The sequence below is a fragment of the Panthera onca genome, chromosome E2 (assembly GCF_046562875.1).
Source record: "Panthera onca isolate mPanOnc1 chromosome E2, mPanOnc1 haplotype 2, whole genome shotgun sequence".
NCBI lineage: Eukaryota > Metazoa > Chordata > Mammalia > Carnivora > Felidae > Panthera > Panthera onca.
The window spans coordinates 48,188,313-48,215,961 of NC_138353.1; the positions used below are offsets into that span (position 1 = coordinate 48,188,313).

The 27,649-nt window shown below is 57.0% G+C and overlaps 1 protein-coding gene and 1 long non-coding RNA gene across 2 annotated transcripts in view; one reads left to right on the forward strand and one right to left on the reverse strand.

Moving 5' to 3' along the window:
• VAC14 (VAC14 component of PIKFYVE complex) overlaps nucleotides 1–27,649 on the forward strand; it is a 101,474-nt gene that overhangs the window by 68,165 nt on the left and 5,660 nt on the right. Inside the window, exons 15-17 of the mRNA XM_060650183.2 lie at nucleotides 23,124–23,298; nucleotides 24,758–24,876; nucleotides 26,048–26,127. Coding sequence (XP_060506166.1) covers nucleotides 23,124–23,298; nucleotides 24,758–24,876; nucleotides 26,048–26,127 — 374 coding nt within the window. The remainder of the gene's footprint in view (nucleotides 1–23,123; nucleotides 23,299–24,757; nucleotides 24,877–26,047; nucleotides 26,128–27,649) is intronic.
• LOC132690167 (uncharacterized) lies at nucleotides 24,097–27,537 on the reverse strand. The gene is made up of 3 exons (XR_009615284.2): nucleotides 27,439–27,537; nucleotides 27,102–27,268; nucleotides 24,097–24,328 (listed from the first exon to the last, which is right to left on the reverse strand). It is a non-coding gene; the product is annotated as an uncharacterized LOC132690167 (long non-coding RNA).

The following is a 27,649-nucleotide window of genomic DNA, read 5'->3' on the forward strand; positions in this document are numbered from 1 at the left end:
GGCCAGAGGGAGCCCTGCTCAGTGTGAGCTGAGGCCTAGGGAGCTTCACAGGAAGTGTCTCCATGTTTCAAGGGTCCGCTTGCTTTAGCAGAGCTTGTGGGAAGTTAGAGGTGAACTTGGCAGGGGGAGGCCATGTGACCCAAGCAGCCCTCCTCCCACGGAGCCAGCCATTCACCTTGCATCTAGAATCACCCGTAAAGGGGTTGAGGACTCAGGAACAGACTAGTGGGAAAGCTCATTCTGTGCCCATCACACGGCAATACCTTGGACGACTCATTGTGTGGGTGCTGGCACTTGCTGGGTTCTTCCCAGCCTCAGATTAAAAGCACTTTCTTAGGGGCGCCTGGGTGGCTCAGTCAGTGGGCGGCCGACTTCGGCTCAGGTCATGATCTCGCGGTCCGTGAGATCGAGCCCCGCATCGGGCTCCGTGCTGACAGCTCACAGCCTGGAGCCTGTTTCGGATTCTGTGTCTCCCTCTCTCTGACCCTCCCCCGTTCATGCTCTGTCTCTGTCTCAAAAATAAATAAAACATTAAAAAAAAAAAAATTTTAAAGCACTTTCTTGGGGCACCTGGGTGGCTCAGTCAGTTGAGCATTCAACTCTTTTGTTTGTTTGTTTGTTTGTTTTTATTTATTTTTGAGAAAGAAAGAATGAGAGCGGGGCAGGGGCAGAGAGCGGGAGACACAGAATCTGAAGCAGGCTCCAGGCTCTGAGCTGTCAGCACAGAGACCGACGCAGGGCTTGAACTCAAACCATGAGATCATGATCTGAGTTGAAGTCGGACACTTAACCGACTGAGCCACCCAGGCGCCCAAGCATGCGACTCTTGATTTCAGCTCAGGTCATGATCCCAGGGTTGTGGGATCAAGCCCCGTGTCGGGCTCTGCGTTGAGCATGAAACTTGCTTAAGATTTTCTCTCTCTCTCTCCCTCCCCCTCAAATAAAAATTTTAATTAAAATTAAAAACCACCTTCTTGTAGTCTACACACCTGAGAAGCACCAGGTTCCCAGTCCATGGCTCAGGCAGCCAGCCGGGCTGGGGGGTGACTGTCAAGAACTGTTGTCAGTGGCTGAGAACTTGATAATGAATTTCCTTCTGGAGCTTGAGAGGTTGTTTCCGAATGGAATCGGCAGTACTCTCTGGATCTGTTTATACTTTACCTAAGGATGCCAGGAAAGTAACAAAGTTTTGACCTTGGTAAGTCAGACAGCTTAGTTAATTAGCAAGTAGCTGATGGGTACGATAATGTCACATCTTAACAAAATAGTGGCAGGAATTGGCCCCTAGCAGTCCTTTCCATCCTCCTGCCTCCTTCCACCAGGGCTGCATCTGAGCCAGGACAGACAAAGGGGTGTCCTTGGTTTTGAAAGCGCTTCTGAACTCTTTCTAGAGTAGCAGTTCTTGAGTGTGTCCTGTTCATTCTTTGTAGAATGCTTCTCAGGAAGCTCTTTCCTTTATCCTGGTATCATTTCAGCTCGGGTTTCCTCCGGGGTCTCTGTGTGGGTCCTCCCCTCTCTCCCCACAAGCGGTTTCCTTCAGCAGGTAGCCATGAAGAACACACACACACACACCCTGTCCCTCTGTTCAGTAAAATACACGGAAGGTTTCTCTCGTGGGCAGTTTGTGAAAGGCCACCCAGACTAGCTGCACTTCCACATGGAAGGAGAGTTCCTGTCTCTTAGCACGTTCAGTGGTTCCACCTCGGGAGACCCTGGCCTGGGAGAAACTTGGCGCTAAATTCAGCCTCAGAAGGTGAGCACAAGCCCATGTGAAGTACATACAGTCCACAGGGACGTGTGCTTTGTAACCCAGGCTTTCATAGCCACTAAAGAGGTTCTTAGGATCTGAAGTGGATAATGGCACTTCCTTTAAAAGTTTGCAGCTTCCGGGGCGCCTGGGTGGCTCAGTCTGTTGAGCATCCGACTCTTGATTTCAGCTCAGCTCACGATCCCAGGGTCATGGGATTGAGCCCTACATCGGGCTCCACGTTGAACATGGAGCTTGCTTGAGATCTCTCCCTCTCTCCCTCTGCCCCTCTCCCCACTTGCATGTGCTCGCTCTCTCACTCTCTCTCTCTCTCAAAAATTTTTTTAAAAAGTTTGCAGCTTCAACTCCCAGGAACACCCTCACCCCAAGTCCTGGGACATGCACCGTGGGGCTGCTGTGTAGCCGTTCAGAGACCCCAGAGCTGAGTGTCTTGGCTGTCTTCCAGGTTGGGTGGTGGAGGCCATTTGGGAAAACTGCCCAGTTTCCAGTCTCGACTCTGCTTTTCCTCAGCCCTCAGTGGAATGAAGCTGTGCTCTCTCGTGACGTCTCCCTTTCCCCCAGCGTTGTTAACCCACAGAAAATCCCCCACCGGGACCCCTCCTGATGTGGCCTCTGCGTCCTCTGCCAGGGCTCTCATCTGGCTCACTGGCATCTCCCATGCAGAAGTGAAACGCCGAGTAAATCTGCATGTCCTTTCCTGTCTTCCTTCTGGGCCCCAGCCCTCCAGACTCCTGCTCGTCCATTATCCTGGCCTACTTCCGGTCTATATTTAGATGACATAATCTCATTGGAACTGCCTGGCACTTGGACAGTGAGTGTCTTTCTGGGCCTAAATCTCCGTTTTGACTTGCTCAGGAGGATGTGTCTCACCCCCTCCTTCCTCCAAGATTACTTGTTCTACCTTCTGGTTCATCACAGCTGCTTGCACCGTCCCCAGGCCTCTCTCTCTCAAACTCAGCTGGGATGGATTTCAGGTGCACTCCAGAGTCTTTTCTCCAGGCCCCTGCTGAGCGTCCCGTAATGTTTTGAGCCATGCCCCTCTGTCCCCTCAGAAGCTTCTTTCCGGTGTTTTGCATCTTTCTCCACTTCCTTAGAAAGGGCACCACGTGCCCCAGCTCTGGTTCTCACACAGGACAGGCTTCCTGAACTTGGGGACATCTGAACCTCCTTGTTTGGCTCCCCCAAAGAGCTGCTGCCTTGGCCTGTAGTGGCACTCCTGCGTCCATTTCACCCTCAGCCTTGTCGTCAGTAAACTCACGCCACGGATGGGCACAGCTATCTGCAGGTCCAGTCCCTTCCTCATGAAGGAAGAACAACCCTTCACGTGGCTTCAGAGGAGAACATGTCTCGGAAACTGCTCTGTCGCCAGGAGTTCTGTCTTCTGCTTTTTCTACTTGTTTTGCCATCTCTTTGGCAAAACCCTCTTCCTTTTTTTTTTTTTTTTTTTTTGTAGTTTTTATAAAGTTTATTTAGCTTTGAGAGAGAGCTTGTGCACACGGGGCAGAGAGAGAGGGAGACAGAAAATCCCAAGCAGCACACTGCCAGCACAGAGCCCCATGCAGGGCTTGACCTCAAAAACTGTGAGATCGTGACCTGAACCACAATCAAGAGTGGGGTGCCCAATCGACTGAGCCACCCAGGTGCCCCCCTGTGATGCCTTGTTTAATGTAAATTTTTCATTGTAGAACAACATACTGTCTCAAAGTGCACAAATTACAGGTGTACTCCCACTCAGTTAATTTTCGCTGATTGTCTACACCCATGTAATGAGAACTCAGGTCAAGAAGTGGCGCCTCTCTGGCACCCAGAGGTCCCTTTCGTGTCTCCTCTCGGTTACGGCCCCTCTCCCTCTCCCCAGAGTAGCCGCTGTCCTGACTTCTCACACCATAGGGTCGTTTTACCTGGTTTTGAACTTGATAGAAGTGGAATTACACAACTTGTACTCTTACGAAGGGTGGCTTCTTCTGACCCACTTTGTGTTTGTGACATTCTTCTGTGTTAGATGTGCAGTAGTTCACGTTTCTGGAGAGTATGCCACGATTCACTTACCCATTCTGTTACTGATGGGCACTTGGATTATTTTCAGTCTGGTAGTGTCACGTGAACATATGGGTACGTTTCTCGTAGTTAGATACATACCTAAGAACTGCTGGTTCAGAGCCCATACACGTTTAGCTTTAGTAGATGTTTCTGAGGTGGCCGCATCAGTTACCGCTCAGCCGTGTATGAGAGCCTGGGTGGCCCGCCTCCTCACCGACACTTGGTCTGGTCGGTCTTCGCTGTTAGCCATTCTGGTAGGTGTGCGGTGGCCTCACCTGTGGTTTTAATCTGCGTTTCCCTGAAGACTAGTGAAGAACTTCTCATCACTAATTGGTCTTTTGGGTTTCCCCTTTTGCAATGAGCCTGTTCGAGTCCTTTCCCCATTGGGTTTTTGGTGCTTTTATTGATTTGTAAAAGTTCTTTATATATTCTGGAGTCAAGTCTTTCTCAGTGTATACACTACGGTTGTCTTCCCCTGCTCCGTGGCATGCCTTTTGTTCTTTTAATAGCGTTTCATGAAAAATAGAAGTTTTTTAATGTCGTTCAGGGGATCAGTTTTTCTTCACAGTTGGCATCTTTTTTGTTTTGTGGTGCTTTTTTTAGGGGATTAGGAGCTCATAAAAACTAACCATGAAGCTGCCTGTTTCTGGTTGATGTTTGTTAAGCATTCCCAGTGAGCTGGAATAAAAGCCACCTAAAACCCAAGGTATCATTTCTTAGCTCCGGACGGGGTCTTGGAGCCCACCTAGTCCAGCCTGCTTGTGTTTTGTCAAAACAGAGATTCCTGACCACCCTCCCTCCTGCCACCCAGCTGGATCCCAGGGGCTTCTGGCGCAGCCAGGCCAGCTGCAGCCCGGAGTCAGGAAGCACTCACCTAGCTCAGCGCCCTGAGGGGCAGGAGGCAGGAACCCAGGTCACAGGCACCAAAACGAGCAAGGGTGTGTGTGACCAGACAGAGGCAGAGAGCAGCAAGGTCCAGGAACTCAGCGTTTCCCTGTGGTGCTGTCTCTCGTCTCGGCCTTATTGTCTTGGTCTCTTCAAGTGGTAGAGTCGTGGCCAGCACGTCCCTGCCGGTTATGCTTAGGGGAGGGAGCTCGCATGGGCTCACGCAGGGGCAGGAGCCCACCCTGCTGGGGCAGCCGTGGCAGGCACTGAGAGAGGGAAGGATTCGCTGCCCAGTGGCAACCACAGGGGCCAGCCACGCGTCTGCTCTCCTGAGCAGTTTTCTTACGTAGAAAATGAAGACGCAGATCATCGTCATCTGCTAATCCTCGGGAGGATTTAATGACGTACCAAGAAAGTGTCTAGAAGAGCGTCTAGGCCCCCAGCAGCTGTGCGGTAAGTGCCAGCAGCACCTGTGACGGTGACTGTGAGCAGTAGCATCTGCCCTCTCTTGGCGCGGTCAAGACACAAAACCCAAGACGTGAGTGGGGCGGTGGTCGCAGAGCCAGGCCTGACACCCGTTCGCCCCCTTTCCAGCCCCTGGCTCCCTCTGATCCAGCACACTGCCACTCCGTCCGTGTTCTGAGGTTGACCGTCACTTTCTCCTGTTTTCCGAGGAAGAGTAAGAGAGACAGTCGTTGAACAAACCAACACTGCACCCCAGACGTCCTCTCTTCCTCTGCCCCTGACCTGGACCTTGCCCCGTTCAGAGCTGCCCGGTCAGGACTTGACTGCGTGTGACAGAAAACCAGCTCTCGCTCTATATTAAAAAACAGGAAGGTAGCAGTGTGCATTCAGGGACAAGGATTGGTTCGTGTGTGACAAGAGCCCTCCTCGTCCTCAAGACTCATACCTTCTCACCTCCGTAGCTGGCTCTTCTTCCTCCTCTTTCAACCCATCCTGGGCAGGCCATCCAGCCTGTGGCAAGATGGCCACCACCAGCTCTCGACTTACTCCTGTCCCTCGGTGCCCCAGCCTTTAGCCGCAGTCCTAGGCTTGAGTCTCAAGGACCTGTCACTGTGGACAGAGAAGGCCTGTGCCCTGATTGTCCAGGACAGGATCGTGTGCCCACCCTCGGACTCAGGAGGAAGAGCAGTTGTTCATGGGAACCAGACCCCCAGACTGTGGATGAGGGAGGTGGACTCAACCGGTGTCCACCCTGTGGTCTAGGTCTAAATGTTGCCTGAAGGAGGATATGAAGCAGGGCCCACCGTGAGGGGTGGCGCTGTGTAGTGACCAGCGACCCTCCCAGAGTCCACCACGGGGGCAGGTGGAGAATGGAATTCAGCCTCCAGCTGATCCCTCCTCTGTGGCTTCCTTCCTTTTGCAACACTGCACCTAGAGGCTGTGTGCTGTGTTGCTGGGTGTGGACTTGGTGGTTAGACACAGGGTCACTTAGCGCATCTCCCAGAATGATAGCTCCGGGCTGTGATTGAAGAGAGACGAGGAGAGTCTTGGTCTGGATTTTAGACTCAATTTGGAGTGTCCAGAAGAGACCTTCAGGGTCAGCTGAATTCTTTCACGCATGAGGAAGCTGAGGCTCTGATTTTTCCAGTAACTGTTTACCACGTGCTGCCTTTGTGGCACAGCCTGGGCCGGGCAGACCCGAGCCCATCCACCACAGTCTGCAGACAGGGACTCAGGTGGAACAGAAGCATCGCAGGGGGGAAAGCTCGGGCTAGCCAGGTGGGGGCAGGCGTCAAAGATTCCCTCTCCACCAGGTCCTTCCTGTGACTGTTCCTGGAGCACCTGCCGTGTGCCGGGCTCCATGCCAGCCCTGTACACACACGAGACTGAGAGCCCGTTCCTCCCTTCGCCAAGGGGGCAGTCTAGTGACACGGGCAGACAGGTGACGGGTGACCAAGAAATGCGTGCCCTGGTGTTGGGATTCAAGCTCTGGAAGAAACAGTGAGGTTGTGGGGGCTGGTCCTCAGGTTCAGGCTTGTGTTGAGGGGGGTACCCCACAGCTTCTGCGGAGCCAGGAAGCTGTGACCTGGATCCGATATTTTCTCGGAGCATAAAAGTGCCCTAGTTTTCCCTCTCCTCAGGCTCCGCTGAAGCTACGCCAAGAATTGGCTTTTAAAGGCTGCCTGAAATGTGGTTTGCAGCCAAAAATCTATAGAGCCGGTGCATTTGTGACCTTGTTGAAAATGCTTACCGAGGAAAATCAGGAGGGTAGGATTTGGGAATTTTTTTTTTTCCTTTTTAAAATTAAAAAAAAAGAAAATCCATTTGGCCCTCCTCATCCTATCCCTTTGTCTCTTGGCACATGTTCTCCCCAGAATGCCCGAGTCCTCCAGCCGCACAGGGCTCATCCTTTCCATTTGTCCATACCTCCCCCACCTCCAATCCCTCTCCATCCCCCCACCCCCCATGCTTCAGGAATGAAAAATATCAAGTGGGTTAAAATAAGGAGCCTGGGTATAGCCCTGGAAATTAGGCCACAGCTGTCAGGCCAGGCAAGAGTCCTCTCTCTGAGAATGGAAGTGCCTGGAGCAAGCGCCCGGCCCCTCCCCTGTGAGGTTGGATAAGAGTCTCTTCCCCAGCTCAGGCCCCCCCCTCCCCAGGGGGTGGCCAGGAAATGCCATTTGTCATTGAGCGGACCAGTCTTAGTGCCCACTGGCGGGGACGCCGCAGTGGGCAGAACTAGTCCCTGTCCTCCCAGGGATAGTCACAAACACAAGCAGCGACGGTGGTCTGTGGGAACAGCTGGGGTGGGGGTGGTGCCCAGCCCCGATGGAGGAGTCTGGGAAAGCTTCTGGAAAGAGGTGCTGTCTAACTGAGCCGTGGAAGATAAGTGAGGACTAGCTGGGGGTGGGGGTGGGGAGGAGAAGGTGTTTCTGATGTAGCAAGCAGTCTGCTCAGAAGCGCGGTGGCCAGTGCCCTGACATCCCAGGGAGTGTGTGGCTGTGACCAGGCCCCCCGGCTGCCTCACGAGCAGGCCTGAGGTACCCACTGAGCCACTGAAGGGCCTGAGCAGGTTCAGAAAACTCTCTCCACCTGCTATGAGTGTGCACAAGACCCTGAGAGGAGAAACCACTGATGCGGGGCCACCCCTAGTCTTTGGGATGGCACTGAAGGTGGCTGGCCTCCAGAGCCCAGTGCCCTTCCAGTGAATGGAAGGGAAGTGGGGCCCAGGGCTCACAGGATGCAGGAGGATAGTGACGAATGTGCTATAGTTGTGACCTTATGGTCTCTCCCTGACCATTAGCCTCATAAAACACCAAAGGCTAGTTAAGGAGTGGCTCAGGAAGCTTGCTTGACAAGGGATCTGGCTGCTCCATCATTCTAGAAGACGGTGCTGCCAGGACCAGCAGTTTGAGCAGATAATCTGGACTAAACTTAAAACTTTGCCGGCACCCCAGACATCCCTGCCCCAACTTGTTTGACTCTTCAGGAGACACTACCTTCAGCCAGTTAATTCCAGGCGCCTGTGAATTGAGCCAACTTGCTTTGTCCGGTTATTTCTCTGGAGAAGAGTCAGCTCTTTCCTTCCTCCCACGTGAGCTGAGCCCCTCCTTTGAGCCGTTTCCTGAAGGAGACCCCCTGCCCACCTCTGTCAGTAGCCCCTGGCCCAAACAGTTGGCCGGTTCCTAGCATTACCTCACTTCCTTCCTGCCCTTGAAGCCTGAGCGGCCACCTGGGTCCAATTCTTTCTGCTTCTCCCAGCCCCCCAGTAGCATGTAATTGGTTTCTTAGATCTTCAGCTGTGCACCCCTTCTGTGAGTATTTCCCGGTCCCTTGACCCTCCGCAGGAAAACCCATGATCTTACTGCCATGGGGACCCCGAGGTGAGGGGCCGTGAAGAACTGGCTGCTCCATTATTTCCCCGTCCCTGCTGTCCCCCCTGCTGTCTCTCTGCTCTCTCTCGTGCCAGTAGTGCCTGAGATAGCAGTGGTGCGTGCTGCCACTTTCTGTCCCCGGCCCCCCACTGCAGCCCAAGGTCACACTTTCCCCAGGATGGGGCTCTGGGACTGGTGTCACTGAGCAGCTGCCCGGTGAGATCTGCCCCCGGCTTGGTTTCTGTGATGAGTGTCTGTAATTACGGTTCTCAGAAGGTCGCAGCTTCCATTGCATTTCTGCGGTGTTTGGAGAAAATGTCAAGCCTTTCCACATGTTCCGTCTTCCCAAACCAGCACAATGGCAGGGCAGAAGGGGAGAGGGGGGAGGCCCGGAGGAAGGAGGGCAGGACGGACAGACCCCGGCAAGGGCCCACGGCGCAGTCCCACAGCCGTGCCACTCCCCAAGGGCCGGGAGCCCTGCCAGGGAGGACGCCTCCCTGAGAGGTCACCATCTGAGTCCTCCTGCTGCGACAGCCCCCCTGCTACTCCCAGTCCACCCTCGCCCTCAGCCTTGACTTGGTTCTGCCCGACTGCTCAGAAGGGGTATCTGGAAGGGCAGCGCCAGACCTTCTGTCCTTCTTCTGGAAGAGGTGGTTGTGTGAGGCCATAGCGACGCTGTCAGCAACAGCCCAGAGGGTGGCCTTGCTGTCCACAGCTGTGGGCCCGTGTGGACTCAGGTCTCACCCTGTGCGGCTGCTCACACCCACCACACCGGGCTCCGTGGGTGCAGGGCAGCCCTCCTGCTCTGATTGAAGGCAGGGGCTTCATCTCCATTGAGAAGACTTTCCTCTTCTCGTGATTCTCTTTCAGGAGAAGGCCTCCCCGTAGTAGGCACTCCTGCCTCAGAGCCGAGCCTGGCCGGTTCTCCTGCTCGTATTATGCTAATCACTCCTTGCAAACAGGCAGACTTTGTAGGAGGTTTGCCTGGTTTCAGATGAAACCTACGCCTTTGAAGCAAAGAGCCACAGTAGCTAAAAATACCATCTCCCGGCTGTTGATCCTCTCATTTGTAAAATGCATGTTTCCATTGTTAAATCTGCAAATCTGCAGCAGCCCCCACCCGGGAGAGAGACTCTGCCGTCTCCGCTGGAGGCCTGGGGCGTGAACACCCTCTGAGGAGGCGCCCCTTCCTGGCACCCTTCTCCCTTTCTCTGCCCCTGAGACTGTCCATGATGGAGTCCAGACGATCCCCAAATGTATAGGATTCTAATGTCTTTTTTTTAATTTTTTTTATTTTTTTGTTTTTAATGTTTATTTATTTTTGAGACAGAGACAGAGCATGAACGGGGAAGGGTCAGAGAGAGAGGGAGACACAGAATCCGAAGCAGGCTCCAGGCTCTGAGCTGTCAGCACAGGGCCCGACGCGGGGCTCGAACTCACGGGCCATGAGATCATGACCTGAGCCGAAGTCAGACGCCCAACCGACTGAGCCGCCCAGGCGCCCCTAGGATTCTAATGTCTTTATCTATCATTTAAAAAAAAAAAAAAAAAAAAAAATCTAAGCCATAGAAGATAAAAACCAAAACGGTGCAGAAGATACCGCATAATATGTAAAAGACCCTCCACCACGTCCTCCTCCTCCTCCAGGAGTAGACTCTCTTTTAGTTTCAAGGAATTACTTACAAAACTTTGTCTTTGCATTTGTAAATACACAGCTCGGCTAAGTTTGGTTTTAGTCGTGGTCATGGCTTTCCAGCAGAGGATTCGGGACTCAGGATCGCCCTGCAGCCTGCCTCGTTTTCACTCACGCAGGCATCATTCAGCAGAACGCACCTCCCTCAGGACCCTCAGCTCGCTTGCTCACTGCACTCTAAGCTCTAAGCCAAAGCAGAGTGGCTTGAGGTCACCCTCCCTTATTAAGGTCACCACACTGCCGTGTTCAACTCCATCGTATAGTTCCCTGTGTGAGGTGGCCTGATCTCTGCTCCGTGGCAGTGGTGGGTGCCAGGGGAGGGCAGGATGGCTGTTCCCTAGCAGGCCCCTTGCCTGGCCCAGCTCTGCCGAGGGGAACCTGGTCTGTGATCGGGCCCTGGGACTCCAGATGCCTGCAGACACTTTCCCCAGAGGGACTTCCACAGACCACTCCCACCAGGGACCCTTTCTTGCTTTTGTGCATTTAATCTGGTGCAGATTTCCTGGACTGGAAAGGAACATTGGGATGAAAAGCCCATTTCATGCATCTTAAAACTCCCTGAAAATGACTGATCACGAGAGGAATTTTTTCAGCCTCCTGGCAGGGGGTGGAGGAGCGTACGAATGAGAGACACCCCTCCACTTGATCTGGCCACAAAGAACTGAAGGAGTCCGTCCTTGCTGTCTTTATCCGGTCACTTCTGCTGTGGCCCTTCCTTCCTCCCAGCCCTTTCACTCTGATCTTTTTACCATTTTCCAAGAGACCCAGCAGTCAGGCTGCTGTGATATTTGCTCTTTGTTACCAGCAGTGGGTATTAGTGTTTCACTTCCCGTTCTGTTTCTGACGTTTATCTCCGTGCCCTTTAAGTGAGTACTTGTAAAGAGCTACAGAGAGCAATCTCACTTTATAATATTTCATAAAACCCCCAAGACTAAAGATTTGAAGGCCAGAAAGGCACGTTTGGCCTGTGCCCAGTGCAGCGGCTGGTGAGCTGAGTTTCCTCCCCCGGGGCATCCGAGGCTGGAGGGACACACCAGCGCGTGACTGCCAAGGGACTGCAGCCTGAGGCGAGGGTGGCGGCACAGATTTGGCCTGACAGTTGCCCTCCTTTTCCTTCCGTTGGACAGAGCACGTTGGGGCTGCGCACAGCTAGCGGGGCCCCTCAGGTGGAGACCAGCAGGGAAATAGCAGAAGGCCAGGCAGAAACTTCAGAAGGCCAGGACCGGGCTCTGGGGAGGTGAGGGTATGTCATGAGAAGGACAGCAGCCGGGGCCTCACACCCAAAGTTCCAAGGCTGCGCATCCTTTGGGACTGCTAGTAAAATCTCCGCATTTCTCCCGGCCAGTGGCACCACTGAGCTTATGGCAGTGGCTCTGGGGAAGCCGTTTGGGGGCCGGGGTTCTCAGTTCCGACTGTGAAGCCTGTTAAGAATACAGACCGCTACTCCCTGGGGTGGGCCTGAGCGTGGTCTTAGTATCCCATATGGTCTTCAGGTGACTCCCAATATATAGCCAGGTTGATGGGTCTCTTGGTAGGATGCTGTTCCTTGCTTGGAGGGCCTTTCCAGTTCTGACCGGAAACTGTATGACCTTGTGGGTGGGCGAGGACACTGATGGGCCATGGGGTCGTGGCTCCCCCCTGAGAAGTGTGGAGCCCCAGGGCAGAGAAGTGAGACTGCCGCCAGAAAGCAAGATGGCACCCCCTGGTTGGAGCCATTCAGCCCTTAAAGTTACCACAGGAACGTGAGCTGGAGGTGGGTCACTGTGATTACCCAGGACCCACAACCACAAGGACAGCCAGCCCATTTGGATGAGGAATTTGGGGAGGGAGGCGCTCTGGCCTCAGTGCAGTGACCACGTGAACAACCGGCTGCTGGGCTCGAGTCGGTTGCAGGGCTTTAAGGTTAGAAGGGCAGAGTTGTAGGGAGGCCTCGATGTGTGGGCTCAGTGCCAGGCAAGGTGGAAGGGAGACCCCGCCATCTGTAAATGTTTGTGGTCATACAAGTAGCAGTGGGGAGTGATCCGTTGGCCTGGAACAGAGGACTAGTTTGGGAATAGTGGGATGAAGTAATGGAAAATGTGGACGGAGCAACTTGCTAACAGGTAATGTTTGGAACAAGGGGAGTCCCCAAGCCATTCCCACGTATGATGGGACAGTCCTGCCCGGGCTCCTCTGGCTCCTGGCGCTTCCGTTACTTGCTTGCCTTATTCCTCAGAAGGTCACACCAGTGGTTTGAAGAGGGAAATGGCGGAGATGTGGGGGGCCTTTCCCTCACCTGTCCTAAGACTCTCTGTGTCTCTGCTTGTCTATTCTACCTGGTGAATGTGTCCCAAGCTATCAGGTAAAGGGATGTCTTTGCGCCGGACATTGGAGTCACGAGGAATTAGAGCTCTCCGTCAGGCGGAAAGAAGGGCTGGGCCAGGGAGGGGAGGCCTGTGTCCTGTAGGTGACACACGGCGTGGGAATGTTTGGCAGAAGAGAACATGAACTCCGGGTCAGGGACTCTGCTCCACTACGGGCCTGGAAGCGTGGCCTTGGACCAGTGCTTGGCTTCATTTGGTTCCTCTGTCCCATGAGCACATGATCCCTGAGGACCTCCGTGTACCTGGCTGGAAGTTGGCAGGGGCCTGGATGGGCAGGCACATCTGGAGCCTGAAGCCCATTTGCCAGGCTGTCTGCGTGTTGGCCTTAGGGCAGCGTGAGGCCACTTCACAGGCAGGGAGGCTGAGCATGTCCTTGGGAGGAAATCCTGCCTGAGAAGGGTAGGAGCTCAGGGGGCTTCAAAGGGCGAGAAAGTCTCCCTCCGTGGTTCTGTCATGGCCAACCCAGGGGCTCCCAGGCATGTGGGGCTCAGAGATGCTGTTTCCCTGGCAGCGTAGGCCTGTGGTCAGAGCACCAGCACTCGTTGTAGTGACATTCCCCCTCCCCCTCAGACCTCAGGCAACAGCCGGCCTGGGACCCACACTCAGGAGCCACGGCTTCTAGCAGAGGTTTCTGGGAAGCTGCTGATGGAGTCACCCCCACCCCTGCCAACCAGATCTGAGCCTGGGTTCTGGTGGCAGAGCTGTGAGTGCAGTTCCTGACTCTGCCTCCTACCCACCCCTAGGAGAAAAACCATCACCCCAGCAGGTCAGAACTAAGTGTGGGCACAGGTCGACACTGTCCTGGCCAGATGTGGCCGGTGTGGTCATTGCCTGCCATCCACAGAGGTAGCCCCAGGTTGAGGGTCTGGTAGAAGCAGCTGGTTGGCAGATAAACTTCCCCAAAGCCACAGGAAGGTTCTGGAGAAATTCAGGCCCCAGGCATCAGAGGGCCCGGTGATATCTGTAGCCAAGGTGCCCCCCAAACCATCTGTCGTCCAGAAAACCTGTGCCTCGGCACCTGTGGCAGCCGGGCCCTGAGACCTACGGGCTGGGTGTGTGGCCAGGCAGCAGCTAAGCGCATGGGGCTGGGCCACCACACGGGGCCTTGGCAGGGCTCTAATCCGTGCTCCGTTTTCATTCTCTGCTGAAATAACACCCGGCCCACGTTAATGGGATTCAGGGTACATGGCCTGCCCCGTGTAGAGAAAGCGTTCACAAGCGTGTGCTGTGTGTGGCTGTTACTGGGCAGGAACCTCTGTGACAGGAGAAGGTGGGAGCCGGCCGTTCTCGAGGGCTGGGTGTGTGTCAGTGTTTCTTGGAATTGACTGTTGTGGAGACAACAGGATTCCCTTTAGTGACCCTTCCCTTTGTTTTCATTTTTCCACTTGCTCAGGGTTCAAAATCGAAATGCTCCTGAGCTGTGAGCTTCCCCCACCGAGGGTTGGAGGCCTGGAGGGGCGGCCTCCAGCTCATACCACCTCCCCCACCTCCCAAAAGCACCAACACAACTCAGCCGGGCCCCCGGGGTCTTCCCTGCTTGTCTTGTGGTGTCCCAAGAACCTCCAGCACAGGATCCCACCCCTGCCATCTGACCTGCTTCCAGCCATATTCTGGGGTATCTCCATGTGGAATAGAAGATGAAGCCTCTTTTCTGGGACACAAACCCGGACATTGTCTGTAAGTCAGACACCTGCTCATCTGACCTCAGAGGCCCCTTCTCAAAGTGCTTCAGTTAGAACCAGACTCTTTACAGAACCCCCGATGCAGGGCTCAGAGCCCAGCCGGCTCCCTGGGCCCGAGCATGCAGTTCCTCATGCAAACCAGATTCCACAGCCGAAGTAATCCAAGCCACCTCTCTCCTCCTGGCAATTAATCTTCTATTCCGGAAGTGTCCGTCCCCGTTGCCCACAGGGGCCCAGCCCTGGGCCAGTCCTCGTACGCTTTCAGGCACATTGTGCCTTGGGAAGCGTAGGTTAAGGAGGAGACGTTCAAGTGAGGAAGGAGATTGTGGAGAATTAGCAAGGGTGAGGCAGGAGAGGGGTAAAGGCCCTCTCAGGGGTCCTGGATGGGGACAGCTCAAACAAAGGCCTGAAGGGGTCTAGAGAGTTCTGTATGGATGAACAGTGGGAGACGGGCTTGGCCAGATTGATAAGAGCACAAGGAAAATGGGGCCCAGTCTGTCAGCTGAGCCATGTGTAGGAGACGGCTTCTGTCCTGAGGAATAGGTGGAGCCCCTCACATGGCAGCAAGGGCCACCTGACCACCCAGGCAGTGTAGGAGGCAGGAGTCACCTCTCCTGGTTCTGCCCCACTGTCATCTTGGTCCCTAGAGACAACCCCAAACCTGGAGAGGGGTTGGCTCAGAACAAGGTGGCTTCCAGGAGGCCATGGTTTTCTTAGCCACTCCCATCCAGATGAGCCTTCCCTGGGGGGGGGGGGGGGGGGGGGGGGTCTCCGGATGAGCCCAGCCAGGTGTCTGTGGCCCCCAGGAGCCTGGCCACACTGCTCTTTAATAGAGGAACAGAGACCTGAGTAGAGAAAAGACCCTTTTCTTCCTCTTCCCCATCGTGCTGTGCCCCTCCCTCCATGCCTTTCCACCAGCTCCCAGCAAGACCCAGAAAAACAAGTCCTTGTGCCTCCTCCCATCCCCACCACCCCCCCCAAAGAAACTTTTAAACGTATCAGACACATTGCACATTGCACGATGAATTTTTAAGGCATGAGTTGGCAGGGTTACCATGGCTGCCTCTGCCCTGAGGGGCACACTGTTGAGGATTGATTGAAATAAATAAAACAGATTTACAATTTTCATACTTGGGAAGCAGGGAGCTGGAAGGGAAGAGGAGTGTGGGGTGGGGAGAGGTGGGGGCAGTGACGCTCTGGAGCTTTCTGAACTTCAGAGGGGAGGCCACTGCTACCTCCCCACTCTAAGTTACCCTGACCTGAAAGCTGCTTTCCCTTTAAGTTCCTAAAGGATCCCAGCTGTCGGGCAGGGACGGGCACAGGGCGGGAGGGGCCTTTCCAGTGGGAATGGTGGTGATGGCTCCGGGCCCCTGTGTTTTCTGTGCTTGACATGATGCTCTCCACTTCAGAGCTACAGCTGTGAGACTCTAGGCATCTCCCAGGAAAGCCCATGTCCCCTTGGCCTTAGACCACTGAGGGGATGCGGACCCCAGCTAGCAGCCAGAGTAGAGAAGTGAAGGCCTGTCCCCCCATGCACAGTGTTGGCCTGATCAGGACACAGGTGCTTGGGATGCAGATGAAGGAGGCCCAGCTGGAGGGAGAGGGGAAAACTGAGCAGAAATGGCTCCGCCCTGCTGCCAAGGACACCTGCACAAGAGGCATATGAACTTGTTCCTCACCCCGGTGGGCCTGGCCCTGAGGCCACCCGGCAGGGGGCTGTGGGGCCCACCCCACCGTGAGCTTTCCTCAGAGGCAGCGTCCAGTTTCGGCCTCAGCAAAGGAGCTAGGACAAGGCCTGCCTGCCCAGTCACCTTCCAGGCCCCAGCAGAGCGCGACCCCACAGCTGACCATCCCCTCCCCAGAGAGCCAAGCCGCAGGCCAGGGCCCACCCGGCCTGGTGCGGCTGGAGGCCCAGACCTGCCCGGGCCGGACCCGGGGGCCCCAGGTGGCCCCCTGATGCCATAGCACAGAAGTGGAGGTGAGGCGGGGTGGCGTCCAGTGGGCCACAAGCAGACCTTCCTGTCTGTATCAGGGAAGCCACTTACTGGGCCTGGCCCAGCAGGAGGTGCCCGTGGAATTGACCACATCGCCCGCTTCCCCTGTGGCACTAATGGTTCCTCGGGGTCTGGAGGGTTCATCCCCTTGATCGCACAGGAGACGGGGGAGGGGGCATTAAAGAGCTGGGACCCACCCTCTCGAGACTAATTTTGAGTTCTGTGTTCATCGCGGGGCAGTTGGCACCGAGAGGCAGCAGGGCTAATGCAGGAATGGCGCATGAGTAGCAACTGGGGGAGGTCGGGGGCAGGAGGTAGGTTCTCCAGCTCGTCTCTCGACATGGGCGTCTCTTTCCACTCAAGTGTGCTGTTGTCCAGACTCTCCCCACCAGGCCAGCTGTTCTGTGTCCCTGTACTGGCAGCCTTCTCATTCGTTTGGGACAGTCAAAAATGGGAAAGGCCCCCATCTCCCCTTAAACTTCTTTTGACTCTGTCTGGTGCCCTCACCCTGTCCGGTAGCCTTGGGCCGAGTCACCATCGAGGCAGGCTGTGCCCACCAGCAGCATGACAGCCAACACGGTGGGGTCACCCGGCAAGGGGGGCGCTCCTGGGCCCTCTGGGCTGAGCGCTCACCCCAGGCATCCCCTCCGTGGGTCAGACACATCGTCTGCCTCTGCCTTTTGTCTCTCTTTAAAAAGCCAGGCTTGTGGAAGGGGAGGGGAGGGGAGGGGAGAGGAGGGCAGCAGCCCCCACCACCCCATGAGTGTAGATGAGCTCACTCTGCCTCCCTGGCTGGCCCTCAGCTCTGGGCTCCGTGTCAGAACGATTGGGGGCGGGGGTGTGGGGGGCATCAGCGTGCCCTTACTTGGGGACCAGAGCAGGAGGAGAGCCCCAGGAGGGAGCCAGCGTGCGCGTCTTGCAAATGGGCCGGGACTGATCGGCTGACAGTGAAAGGGGCGACAGCTTCTGGCCGTGACAGTCTTGCTGGTCTTGTTTTCAGAGGGCGCAAGGAAGCGGGGTCATGGGAAGAAGTGTTACATCTTCCCCGAATCTACACGGCAGAGTTCAGATTCCCCAGAGCACAGCGTGGCAGGGAGCCAGAGTGCTTCCTCCCCAGGAAGGGTACCCAGGCTGGGGACTCTGCCCTCCAGGACCCCCACCCTGCTACGGGCCCCTGCTCCCGCACATGGGCCTGGCCCTGGGAAGAGCCCACTCTCCAGCTACCCCCCTCATTTGGCCCTGCCATGCGCCTCCCCAGGCCCTGGGGTGCATCTGTCCTCAAGGGAACTGCTCACCCCCCCTTTCCCCTCTCCCACTACCAAAACAGGCCTCCTCAGCGCTGAACCCTGTGCCTCATGCCCTGCCCAGCCCCACTGAATGAACTGTGTGACAGTGAGACCGGCCACTTGGAGAGAGGCATCTGGAGGCAGCAGCAGCCCCCACCTTGCACCCTCAGACAGCAGTGTTCCCCTCTTCTTTCCTGCTCTGCACTTGGCCCCGATGGGGGCAGGGTGGGGCTCAAAGCCACTGGGCAGGTCTTATCCTCCAAATCAAGTCTTGGCCTTGCCCGAGTTGGTGGCCTGAGCAGGTCCCTAGAGGAAAAGCAGCATGTGGCCCCTTTCCCGCTCCCAGGACAAGCTGAAGGATGAGCGCCAGACTCCCTATTGGCCTAGTGGGGGCTGGCCTCTGCCTGTGCCTTTCTCCCATGAGGTGGGCAGCAGCTGTTGCCTCACGGGCGGGACTTCTGGCCGTTCTGGAGCCACCTGATACCTTCCTCCTCCTACCTGCTCTGGCCCACACATCCCCTCAAGCAGGGGCCGTGCGTGGGTGTCGGAGAGGGGGCTGGGGAGAGCATCTGCCACTGTGGCCGGTGTCCATTCAGGGCCAGAGTCTGGTGCACGTGGACGCTTGGCCAATGTTAGTGGTTGGCGGCAACACAAAGCTCACACCGGTCTGGCAAGTGTTGTGCAGCCATTTCCAGGCCAGCCCTGCACCAGAGTGCCCGCCCCTGGCCCTGCCATAGGCCTTGGCCTTTTGAAGTCACCCCCAAAGAAGGCACCTCTCTGGGCAAGGCGGCGTCATCTCAATCCAATAGGGAAGAGAAAGTGAGGGTCCCTGTCTTGGATCAGGCCGGAAGCAAGCTGCTCCCCTGAGAGCTCCTGGTATATAACAGAGGGACCAAGAGAACTGTTCCCTCCCCGACACGAACCCAGACCCAGAAGTAGGGGAACAGCTGCCCAGGCAGGCAGCAGGAGGCTGGAGGAGGGGGAGGCAGAGCCCATGTGTGGGGCTCTGGCTACGTACCCACAGCCACCTCCAGGCAAACACGTGGGCCCCTGTCCTGAGGTGGGCCTCCAGGCTGCTCCCTCCCGGTCCCCAAGTAGGATTCCTCCTGCCTCATCTCTCTACCTTGTCCCCAAGCATTCTGCAAGCCATTGTCTCATGATGAATAGCACTTTAATGTGAGTATTAAAAGTACAGGCAAATGTTTAATGTTTGCAAGCTGTGTTCCATTATTGATGCTGTGCTGGAGAGCCAGGCAGGCAGCTCAGGCGGGGCTGGGGCTCAACAGAGAGGCGATGGTTCAGCAGCCCTGCGAGGCGGCCATCTGCCAGGCCACCACGGGGCGTGGACGGGCACCAAGGAGGCAGAAGAGGAACAGGAGCTCAGGTTCTGGAAGTGGACTTTTCTGGGTCCGGATCCTCCGCTCCTTGTCCCCTGATCACCTGTGTGCCTGGCAGCGTGGTGCTCTCCGTGTGGAGTGACGGGTGTACCCCCTGCCCGGTGTGTGAGGACTCCTCGAGATGACACACGAGGACCCTAGGGCTGGGCCTCTGGAATCGGAGGCCACCTTTGCAGGCCATGTCATGGAGTCGAGGTGAAGTGAAAAGTGGGTGCCCACCCGACCTTCTTACTTAGGAAGAGGAATCAGCATCCTCTTCCTGTTCAGCTATTCAGAACTCTCCAGGGTATGGCCCAGCTGACCTCCCCAGATTCACCTTCCCCTCCCCCAAAGATGCCCAGGACCCATTGAGCCTGCGGCGACTGGAGCTGCTGTTCTTTCACATCACCCCTTGCCCGTCCCACTGGGGCTCCTGTAACACCCTCAGCACGGTGCCTGGCGTGCGGTTAAGAGCTTCCAGTGAGCTAGCTAATATTTCTTTGTTCCTGCCTTCTGGAGGCATCGTGTCCCAGCAGTCTTGGAATTGTTTTTCTTCTCCCCGATTTGGGGTGACCTTGGGATGGGATGGCAAAGGCTGGATAAGACAAGACAGCCCCTGCCTCTGCATACCTCCCTCTCTCCTGCCCCAGCCACAGTGGTAGGGGGCAGAACAGCCCTTCCTGGGGCAGAGGAGACAACCCCGCTGAAGCAAACATCCAGAGGCTTGAGGCTGGATGGGGTGTGTGCCCCCCACCGCTGCACCTCTCCAGGGTACGTCTTCCCAGCTTCCCTCCCTTCACCTCTTGTGGTGATTTCATGAGTGGAGCTTGGGGGAGGTTCCTTGGTGCTACGTATTGTTGCCGTGTCCCGACAGCACGGGTTCAGGGGTCTCCACTGAACTAGCCTCCCACATTCCTTAGGCGGGGCAGCCAGGCCCTGGGTGATAAGGGGGGAAATGTAGCATCTGGGAGGCTGCTCTCTGCAGACAGGCCTGTGCACAGCATGCAGGGGCCTGCCCAGGATGAGCAGAGGGAGCGAGCTGGAGTGGCACACCGGAGTATTGCCGGGCCTTGACACGTCCATACCCTAAGGTTCAGCAGTGGTTATTGAGCAGCTACTCAGTGCCATGCCCTTGCCATGAGGTCACAGCAGGGCCCTGCCCTTTGTAGCTCACATTCTAGAGTGAGAGACAGCTAGGACCCTGTAAACAGTCTGTCAGATGATCCAGGTAGTGAGAAATACTCAGAAAAGACACAGAACTTTCCTTAGAAAGGGCTGGTGGGAGATGAGCCCTGGACAGAGGCCTCCCCCGGCCCGGAGTTAGAGCTGACAGCTCAACGACCAGAGGGGGCTGGCCACGTGCTGGTCCCTCGGCAGAGCTTTTCCAGGCCAGGGCAGAGGTCAGGAACAGAAGGAAAGCACGAGGGGCCAGCATGCCAGAAGTGAAGGAGGAATATTAAGAGCTGAAGTTGAAGAGAAGTGACCAGAAGGTGTGAGATCCTGGAGGCATGGCAAGGAGCCATGCCATGTTTGTTTAGATCCAGTGGGAAGTCACTGGGGAGGGGCGTGCTCTGTTTAGCACTTTTTAAGGCTTGCCCCAATGGCCAGTCCACTGGGAGGGTGGACTGTAGGGGTGAGAGAGGCAGCAGGGAGACCCGTGAGGAGCCGGCTTGGAATTGACCAGAAGAGATACCCGGACTGGCGAGCGCACTGGGCAGAGAGGCCAGGGGATTGAGGACGACTCCTTCCTTGGTTTGGGAGGAGCAGCTAGGTGGCCGCAGCAGTGACACCGCTTCCTGAGATGGGGAAGGCTGGGGCGGAGGCCTAGGGGGACCCAAAGAGTTGTGCTGTGACCCTGCCAAGTTTGAAATGCCCGTTGGACAGCTGCTGATCTAGAGACAGCCTTGAAAATAGAGGAGCTGGCTCAGCCACCAAGAGATGCAGACGAGAGAGAGACACAGTGCGCCTGCACAGAACCGGCACAACCCTAGAGGAGCAGCAGTTGCTGAAGAAGGGGAAAGCCAGGAGAGTGTGCTGTCACGGGTGGCAGGAGAAGAGCATTTCCAGAAAACTCTATCATCCCTCACCTTCTGTAGTGCATCAGTGTCCCTGGCTTCTGAGGGACACCAGGAGGCCAGGGCGCCCACCTGTCCTTACCACCACCCCCTTTGCTTGCCCTCCTGCACCTCCCCAACTGTCCTCTTGTGAGAGTGCCACCCCGGCCCTCTGGCTGCTACAGGTCCCTGCGCCCCGCGGTCCCTGGAGAGCGCTGCCTGGCAGAGCCTCAGCTGTTGGCCTCTGTCATGGAGACGGCAGCAGCTGCAGCCGACGGGCATTTGTGACCATTTGTCAGAATGCTCCCCTTCCTCCCTGGCCTGCCCTCCTGGAACATTTCTATCCCATAGCCCTGGAGACGGGGCTTATCCGGGGGTGGGAGGCTCAGGAGGGGACGGAAAGTGCTGTCTGTGCTCTACAGAAAGGCCAGGCTTCCTCCTGTGAGCTGGCTGTCACCCCAGCTAGGGTCCAGTCACCGTATACCGTGTACCCCCACATGAGCCATCCCTGGTCTTGGCAGCTCTCCTCTGAGTAGCCACCACTGTACAAGCAGGTATTACCCCCAGTTAGGTAAAGAAATTGTGGCCCAGAGACACTGGGGTCACCCAGCTGGTCAGGAGCCACCCAGGTGATGACAGAGCCCTTCCCACACCACCCTCCAGCCCCACCCCCCAACAGCCTTGTTTCCACTTCTCTGGTGGGTTCTTGCCCAAGGCTGCCGTTTCTAGCTGGGCCTGGGCTGGAGACGGCCTGCCCACTGTTTGCACTTCGTGGTTTGGCCTCTCCATTACCAAATGCTCTGGGATTTTTCTGGAGCCGGGGGTGGGGAAGAATCTTCTGCTGTCTGGCCCCAAGGCATGGCTGGTATTCAGAGGGAGGCAGGAAACCAGACCCTGATAAATGCAGAGTTTAGTGTGAGTTCGGTGACCTGGGATAGACATGTTTCAGGCATGTTGGCTCCAAATGTGATTCACGTTTAGCACACGAGACCTTGAGGCCTCAGACCTTTGTCCCCACAGGCTGGAGTCCTAATCTGTATACTTCCAGAAGCAGAGACCAGGAGACAGGCGGACAGACTGAACCCCAAATGGGAGGGGGTACCGTGCTGGTACAGTCAGGAGCTCAGTGGCCACACCCCTCCCCTCCTAGCCCCACCTGCCGGCTCCCTGGTTTGCCCTTCTGGATTTTTAAGGAGCCTTGGGATCCCTGGACTCCCGACAGGAAGGCCCACTCGTACCCTCAAGGCCAGCCCTCCATGGGCACCATGGCACACTAGGGCGGTCACCAGGCTTCCTCCGAGTCTGTCCTTGAGACTTGCCTGTCACTGTTGACGTCATCTGGCCCAGGGACCCTGGAAAAATCTCCTTTTCTCCATTCTCTGGATTTCCTGTTTTCCTTTTAATAAAATGGAGACTCTTGCACGAAGCCCAAGTCTTATTCCCTGCAAGACTATTACTAGAGAAGAGGTGGCAGGAAGGAAAAGAGGCCCTAGCAAGTCCCTAGCTTGGCCCCTTGGTCAAGTCACTTTGTCTCCCTGTACCAGCGTTTCATTATCCAGGCAGCAAAGAGAAAACTCGGGGTTGTCATAGGGTTCGTTCATCCCACAAGCACCCCCTGAGCCCCTGCTACCGGCAGGCACCGTGTACTCCAGGTGGGGGTGCAGCTGCGAACAAAACAAACAGGTTCCTGACGCCAACGGGGAGGGCAGAGGACACGAATGACCGGTACGTGTGTTCTTTGTCACATGAAGATAATCTCTATCCAAAAAGTAAAGGTGGGAAAGGGTAGGGAGTAGCTTGGCATGTGGGGGGCATTGCTCTGGTATGCAGGAGATCAGAAAGAGAAGTTGGAGCTTCTGTGGTGATATCGGTAGGCAGAGGCCCACTGTTTCTCTCAGAATTCCATTTTGGGGCCTGGGGCAGGGAAGGGAGGTAAATCCAGCCTGTGGGGGCTCCGGAGTTGCTGAGCCAGGGTGAGCGGTGTTGGGAGGCACAGAGCCAGGCCCCAGTGACCCCCACAGGCCTCAGAGCTGAGGTTCCAGGCCAAACCCAGGAGAGAGCAGGTTCCCTCAGGATGCCGCGAGAGGGGATTCCTAGGTTAAGCCCAGAGGTTTCCGTAACCTCTACTCTGCCTGTTTTCCAGGCAGCTCTGCCTCCTGCTGAACGCAGAGAACATCTTTCACTCGATGGCGGACATCCTGCTCCGAGAGGAGGACCTCAAGTTCGCCTCGACCATGGTCCACACCCTCAACACCATCCTGCTCACCTCCACAGAGCTCTTCCAGCTGAGAAACCAGCTCAAGGACCTGAAGACCCTGGTACTCCGTGTCCATGGGCTCGGGCCCTGGGTTTAATCCCGCATGCACTCGGGCACACAGCCGTGCTACCCCACCCCAAGGCCCCAGGAGGCTCGCAGACAGGAGACAGGATGAACTCAGATCTCCGGGTCGGGTGTAAACTACAGACTGCCCTGGGTTAGCTACATGGAAGTGGCAACCGTGGCAGTAAGTCCCAAGTGGCTTCCTTAGCCACCCACTGTGGAGATCCTTGCCCACGGAAGTCTCTGGACTCTAGGGTCCACATGCCCTCCGGATCCACCAAAGACAGTGTGTTTTCCACTCAGTCATACCCACCCCACTGTCCGAGGGGGTCACTGCCCCTTCGCAGAATGAGTGGATTGGATTCTGGGACCATGTTCCGGGACCCAGCAGTTCATGCCACGCTGTCTGAGTCAGGTTTCTGGATGACAGCGTCGCCAGACATCAGGGGTTATTAGCCTCCACGCCCTCTTCCCTGGCCCTGTCCCCTCTTTCCAACAGTTAGACATGTCTGTCTCACAAGGCATCCTGTCCTAAGTCAAGGTGTCACAGCACTGCCCGGCTCAGGCTCCGGATAAGGAACCACCAGGGCTGATCAGAGAGAGCCCGGAGGCGCTCACCATCCTGTCATCCTGGGGGACACGGGTCAAGGGTCTCGCTTGGGTCAAGGGTCTCGCTCGGCCCAAGGGCAGGAGGCTGAACTGTCCTGGATGTGCCCGTGGCTCCAGGGCTTTCGTTCCCCGATGCGGGCTGTGGTCTCCACCCCACACCCTCCTTCCCAACTCACACGCTGCCTCCGCTCCCTCTCCGGGCGTCTCAAGGACCTCCAAGCCTGCATCGGGGCATCTGGGGCCAGGCAGCTCGGAATGATCCAGGCCACACCTCTGCCTTCTTCCTGTGGTTCTTTCCAGACATTCGCAGAGGACTTAAGAATTTTCCTCAGGGCAGGGGCTCCCTTCAGGGTGTGGGCTCAGCCTCTGGGCCGCTTCCTGAGGGCCAGGTGGGCTGCAGAAGAGGGAGGAGATGGCATCTGAAAATGAGACGGGATGCTGCCGGGGAGAGCCCAGGCCCTGAGGAAGCTTCCTCCCTGCCCACACCCAAGCCCTCCCCACAGCCCTCCAAGCCCCACAGGCTCCAGGACCACAGAGTTCTAGGAGGACAATTACCGTTCTTTGCCGAGGGCACAAATGCCAGCACAGAGGACGGGCTCACGCCTGACCAGGCCCTCACAGCCACCACCACGTGGCTCTGTGGGACTGGGAGTAATGACAGGGTCTGAGGAAGAGCTGTCAGCATTTCCTTTGTGACAACTCGTTCCCAGCTGGGCTGCCAAACACAGCCCTGGGTGCTGAGCTGTCTCCCCGGCGTTGGGCGAGGGCCCCTGGATCTCAGGCCCCGTGAGGACCCCGGGTGGGAAGAGTAGGGGCTCTGCCAGCCGCTCACACCTCTTCCTCCTCAGGAGAGCCAGAACCTGTTCTGCTGCCTGTACCGCTCCTGGTGCCACAACCCAGTCACCACGGTGTCCCTGTGCTTCCTCACCCAGAACTACCGGCACGCCTATGACCTCATCCAGAAGTTGTATCCTTCGTTCTCACTGTCCTTCCCGTCCAGCCACTGAGGGACAGGCGCGGGCCAAGTGCTCCCTTTCCGCCACACTCCTACCCCGTCCCTGTGCTCTGCCTCCAGGCCTTGTGACATGGGGACCTCCGAGGGCGTGGCCAGGGGTGCGCTGGGGAGAGCACTGTTGGCAGCGGATGGGGTCATCTAGGTCTTGTGGAGGGGAGCTGGCCCTGGAGAAACCTCGTAAGCCAGGCGTCGAGGCTGAGTGGGCCCAGCCTGGTGCTGACGGGTGCTGATGGAGCCACCTAGGTGAGAGGGCCCCGGGGGGAGGGGGGGGGGGGGGGCGCGGTCGGGCTGACCTAAGCAAGGTCTGCGGGCTTGAGCTCTAGCGTCTGCAGCACTGCTGGTGAGGAGCTCAGGGACCTGGGCCACAGAGCCACGGCCCAGCTGGGCAGTGACCCAGAGGGGGAGAAGCCAGCTGGGGGAGAGGGCTCAGCAAGAGAGAAGACCCCCAGCACGCCTCAGGGCCTGTGAAAGGCATCCATGGGCAGACTGGTCACAGTTGTTAAAACAGTGCAGTAAAGCAGCTTACTGGATTGAAGAACTACTTAGGATGCAAAATTGGCCTCCTTTCCTGACGGGCCATGAGTTGGGGGTAAGGAGAGAGGGTCCCTAAGGTGCCTCCATTAAGGGTCGGTGTGGCCTGGCCTCACTCCCTCAGGGTGCCTGCTCTCCTTCCACACCCTAGATTTGCTTTTCTCGGCCACTGGCGTGGCCCAGAAACCACAGGCCACACACTTGCCACAGCCCTGACCTTGGCCCTGCTGACAAGCGTCCACTCAGGCAGGAACCAAGACCTTTCCCGCTCAGCCTCCCCCTCCCCCCAACACAGGCTGCAGGGCTGAGATAAGAGCCTTTCAGAGCTGGGAGGGCGCAGAGGAGAGAGCCACAGAGCAGAGCCAGAGTGCCCCTGCAGGGGGGGACAGCTGTGCCATTTCTCATTTATAGGGACAGAGTGACTGATGTCCTCCGTGTACCTTCGGGCTTAGGCAGAAACAGGCTCTACCTACAAAGCCAGGGCCCCAGTGGGAAGAGCATGTGTTCCCAGCTCTCCGGTTGCCCCAGCCGGCAGAGGCCCCTCGTAGAGAGGGGCCATCCCAGCCAGTCTTTCCTTGACCCGCCCACCCAGCGGGGACCTGGAAGTCACGGTGGATTTCCTCACGGAGGTGGATAAGCTGGTGCAGCTGATCGAGTGCCCCATCTTCACATGTAAGAGCCTGGACTCTGGAGCGCGACAGGGGTGGAGCCGACTCCGCTGTGCTCCCTCTGGGGAGGGAGGCAGGGAGGGCACTCACCCCAGGGTGTTTCTTAGAACGTCAGGAACGGAAGACCGGGGATGACAATCAGGTCTGGGGAGTCCAGTCCAATAGGACTGAGACATGGTGTCAGGACAAGCGCCTCAAGGTGACCAGCGCATGGCCGAACCCACCTGAAGGTCCACGACATCTCGACGGGGGGTGGTTCGGCCGACCAGAGTAGTGCTGCCAGGCCGCTGCTGAGGGAGCTGGCCCAGAGCTGTTCGCAGCCACCCCTCCCCGCACCACGCCCTCCTCTCTCTACAGAGCAGAGTATTTGCCGGAGCGGCTGGGCAGGAGCTCCCTGATTGTAACTTCCAGGCTGAATGTGCAAAAGTGGCAGCTGGTTGGGGAGAGCACGGCTCCTGGCGCCTCGGCGCACATACGGTGCTTGCCCCCCAGAGTAGGTGACTCTCAGGATAAAACTTGCATGCTTACTTAGGCAGGCGAGCAGGGAGGTGGCCCTGCCGGTGGCCTCCTTCCTGCTGAGCCAGTTGGCTGAGCCCTTGCCCTCTGGCAGCGCCTCTGACCTGCCCGAGCTTCTCCACGCGGCCAGGCCCCATGGTGGTGGATGCCCAGGAGACACGAGAGCAGGAGGGAGACTCTGTTCCCAGCAGAGTTTAGCAAAGCCTGTCCCAAGTGGTTCCCTGGCCCAACATCTCACTTCCCCAAGGGCCTCCTGGGGCAGCCAGGCACATTCTCACCTGAGGCCGGGTGCAGCCTGACCCCGGAGAGACGGCAGGCACCTTCTCGCCAGGCCCAGGGCTTCGTTGGAGCGACCACGGCAGCTTCACCCTGGTCCTGCCCAGCACCCATCCCAACCCTGCTTTGCCTGGCTCCCCCAGGGGTGACTGCCTTGACCCCACAGGCCCAGGGATGTCTACTCACGTCTCCACTGGTGGCTCCTGCTCCCTGGGGTAGGGAGAGGGTTGGGCAGGGCCTCACTGCTCTGGCTCCAGCGTCAGCCCAGACCCCCTACACGGCTGCTGCCGGGGTAACATGGCCTCTCCTGAAGTTTGTGGCTCGTTCTCCACAAAGGATGCCTGGGACTGGGCCTTAGAGACACAAGAAAGCAGGAGCCAGTGATTCTCCCGGAGGGGCTCAGAGGAGGGAAGCGTGGGCCCCTTTAAATGGGACGGGTGCTGGGCAGGACCAGGGGCACCTCTCCTATCTGGTGGGGTACTGGCATGGCTGGTGTCTGAGGAGGCTTCCCAAAAGCACCTACCGAGACACTCTGGAGTTTGGTGTGTGTTCAGCGCCACACACGAGCGTTTTTCTACCCTGCCCTCCCTTCAAGCTGTCCTAATCCGGTCTTTCTCTCCCGCTCACCCTATTTATAGCTCTCTTGTGCTGGCACGTGCAGAGCAGACAGGGAATCTGTTACACTACAGGCCCCAGGCCCCCTCATCACCAGGCTGCAGTCAGTGTAGCGGCTC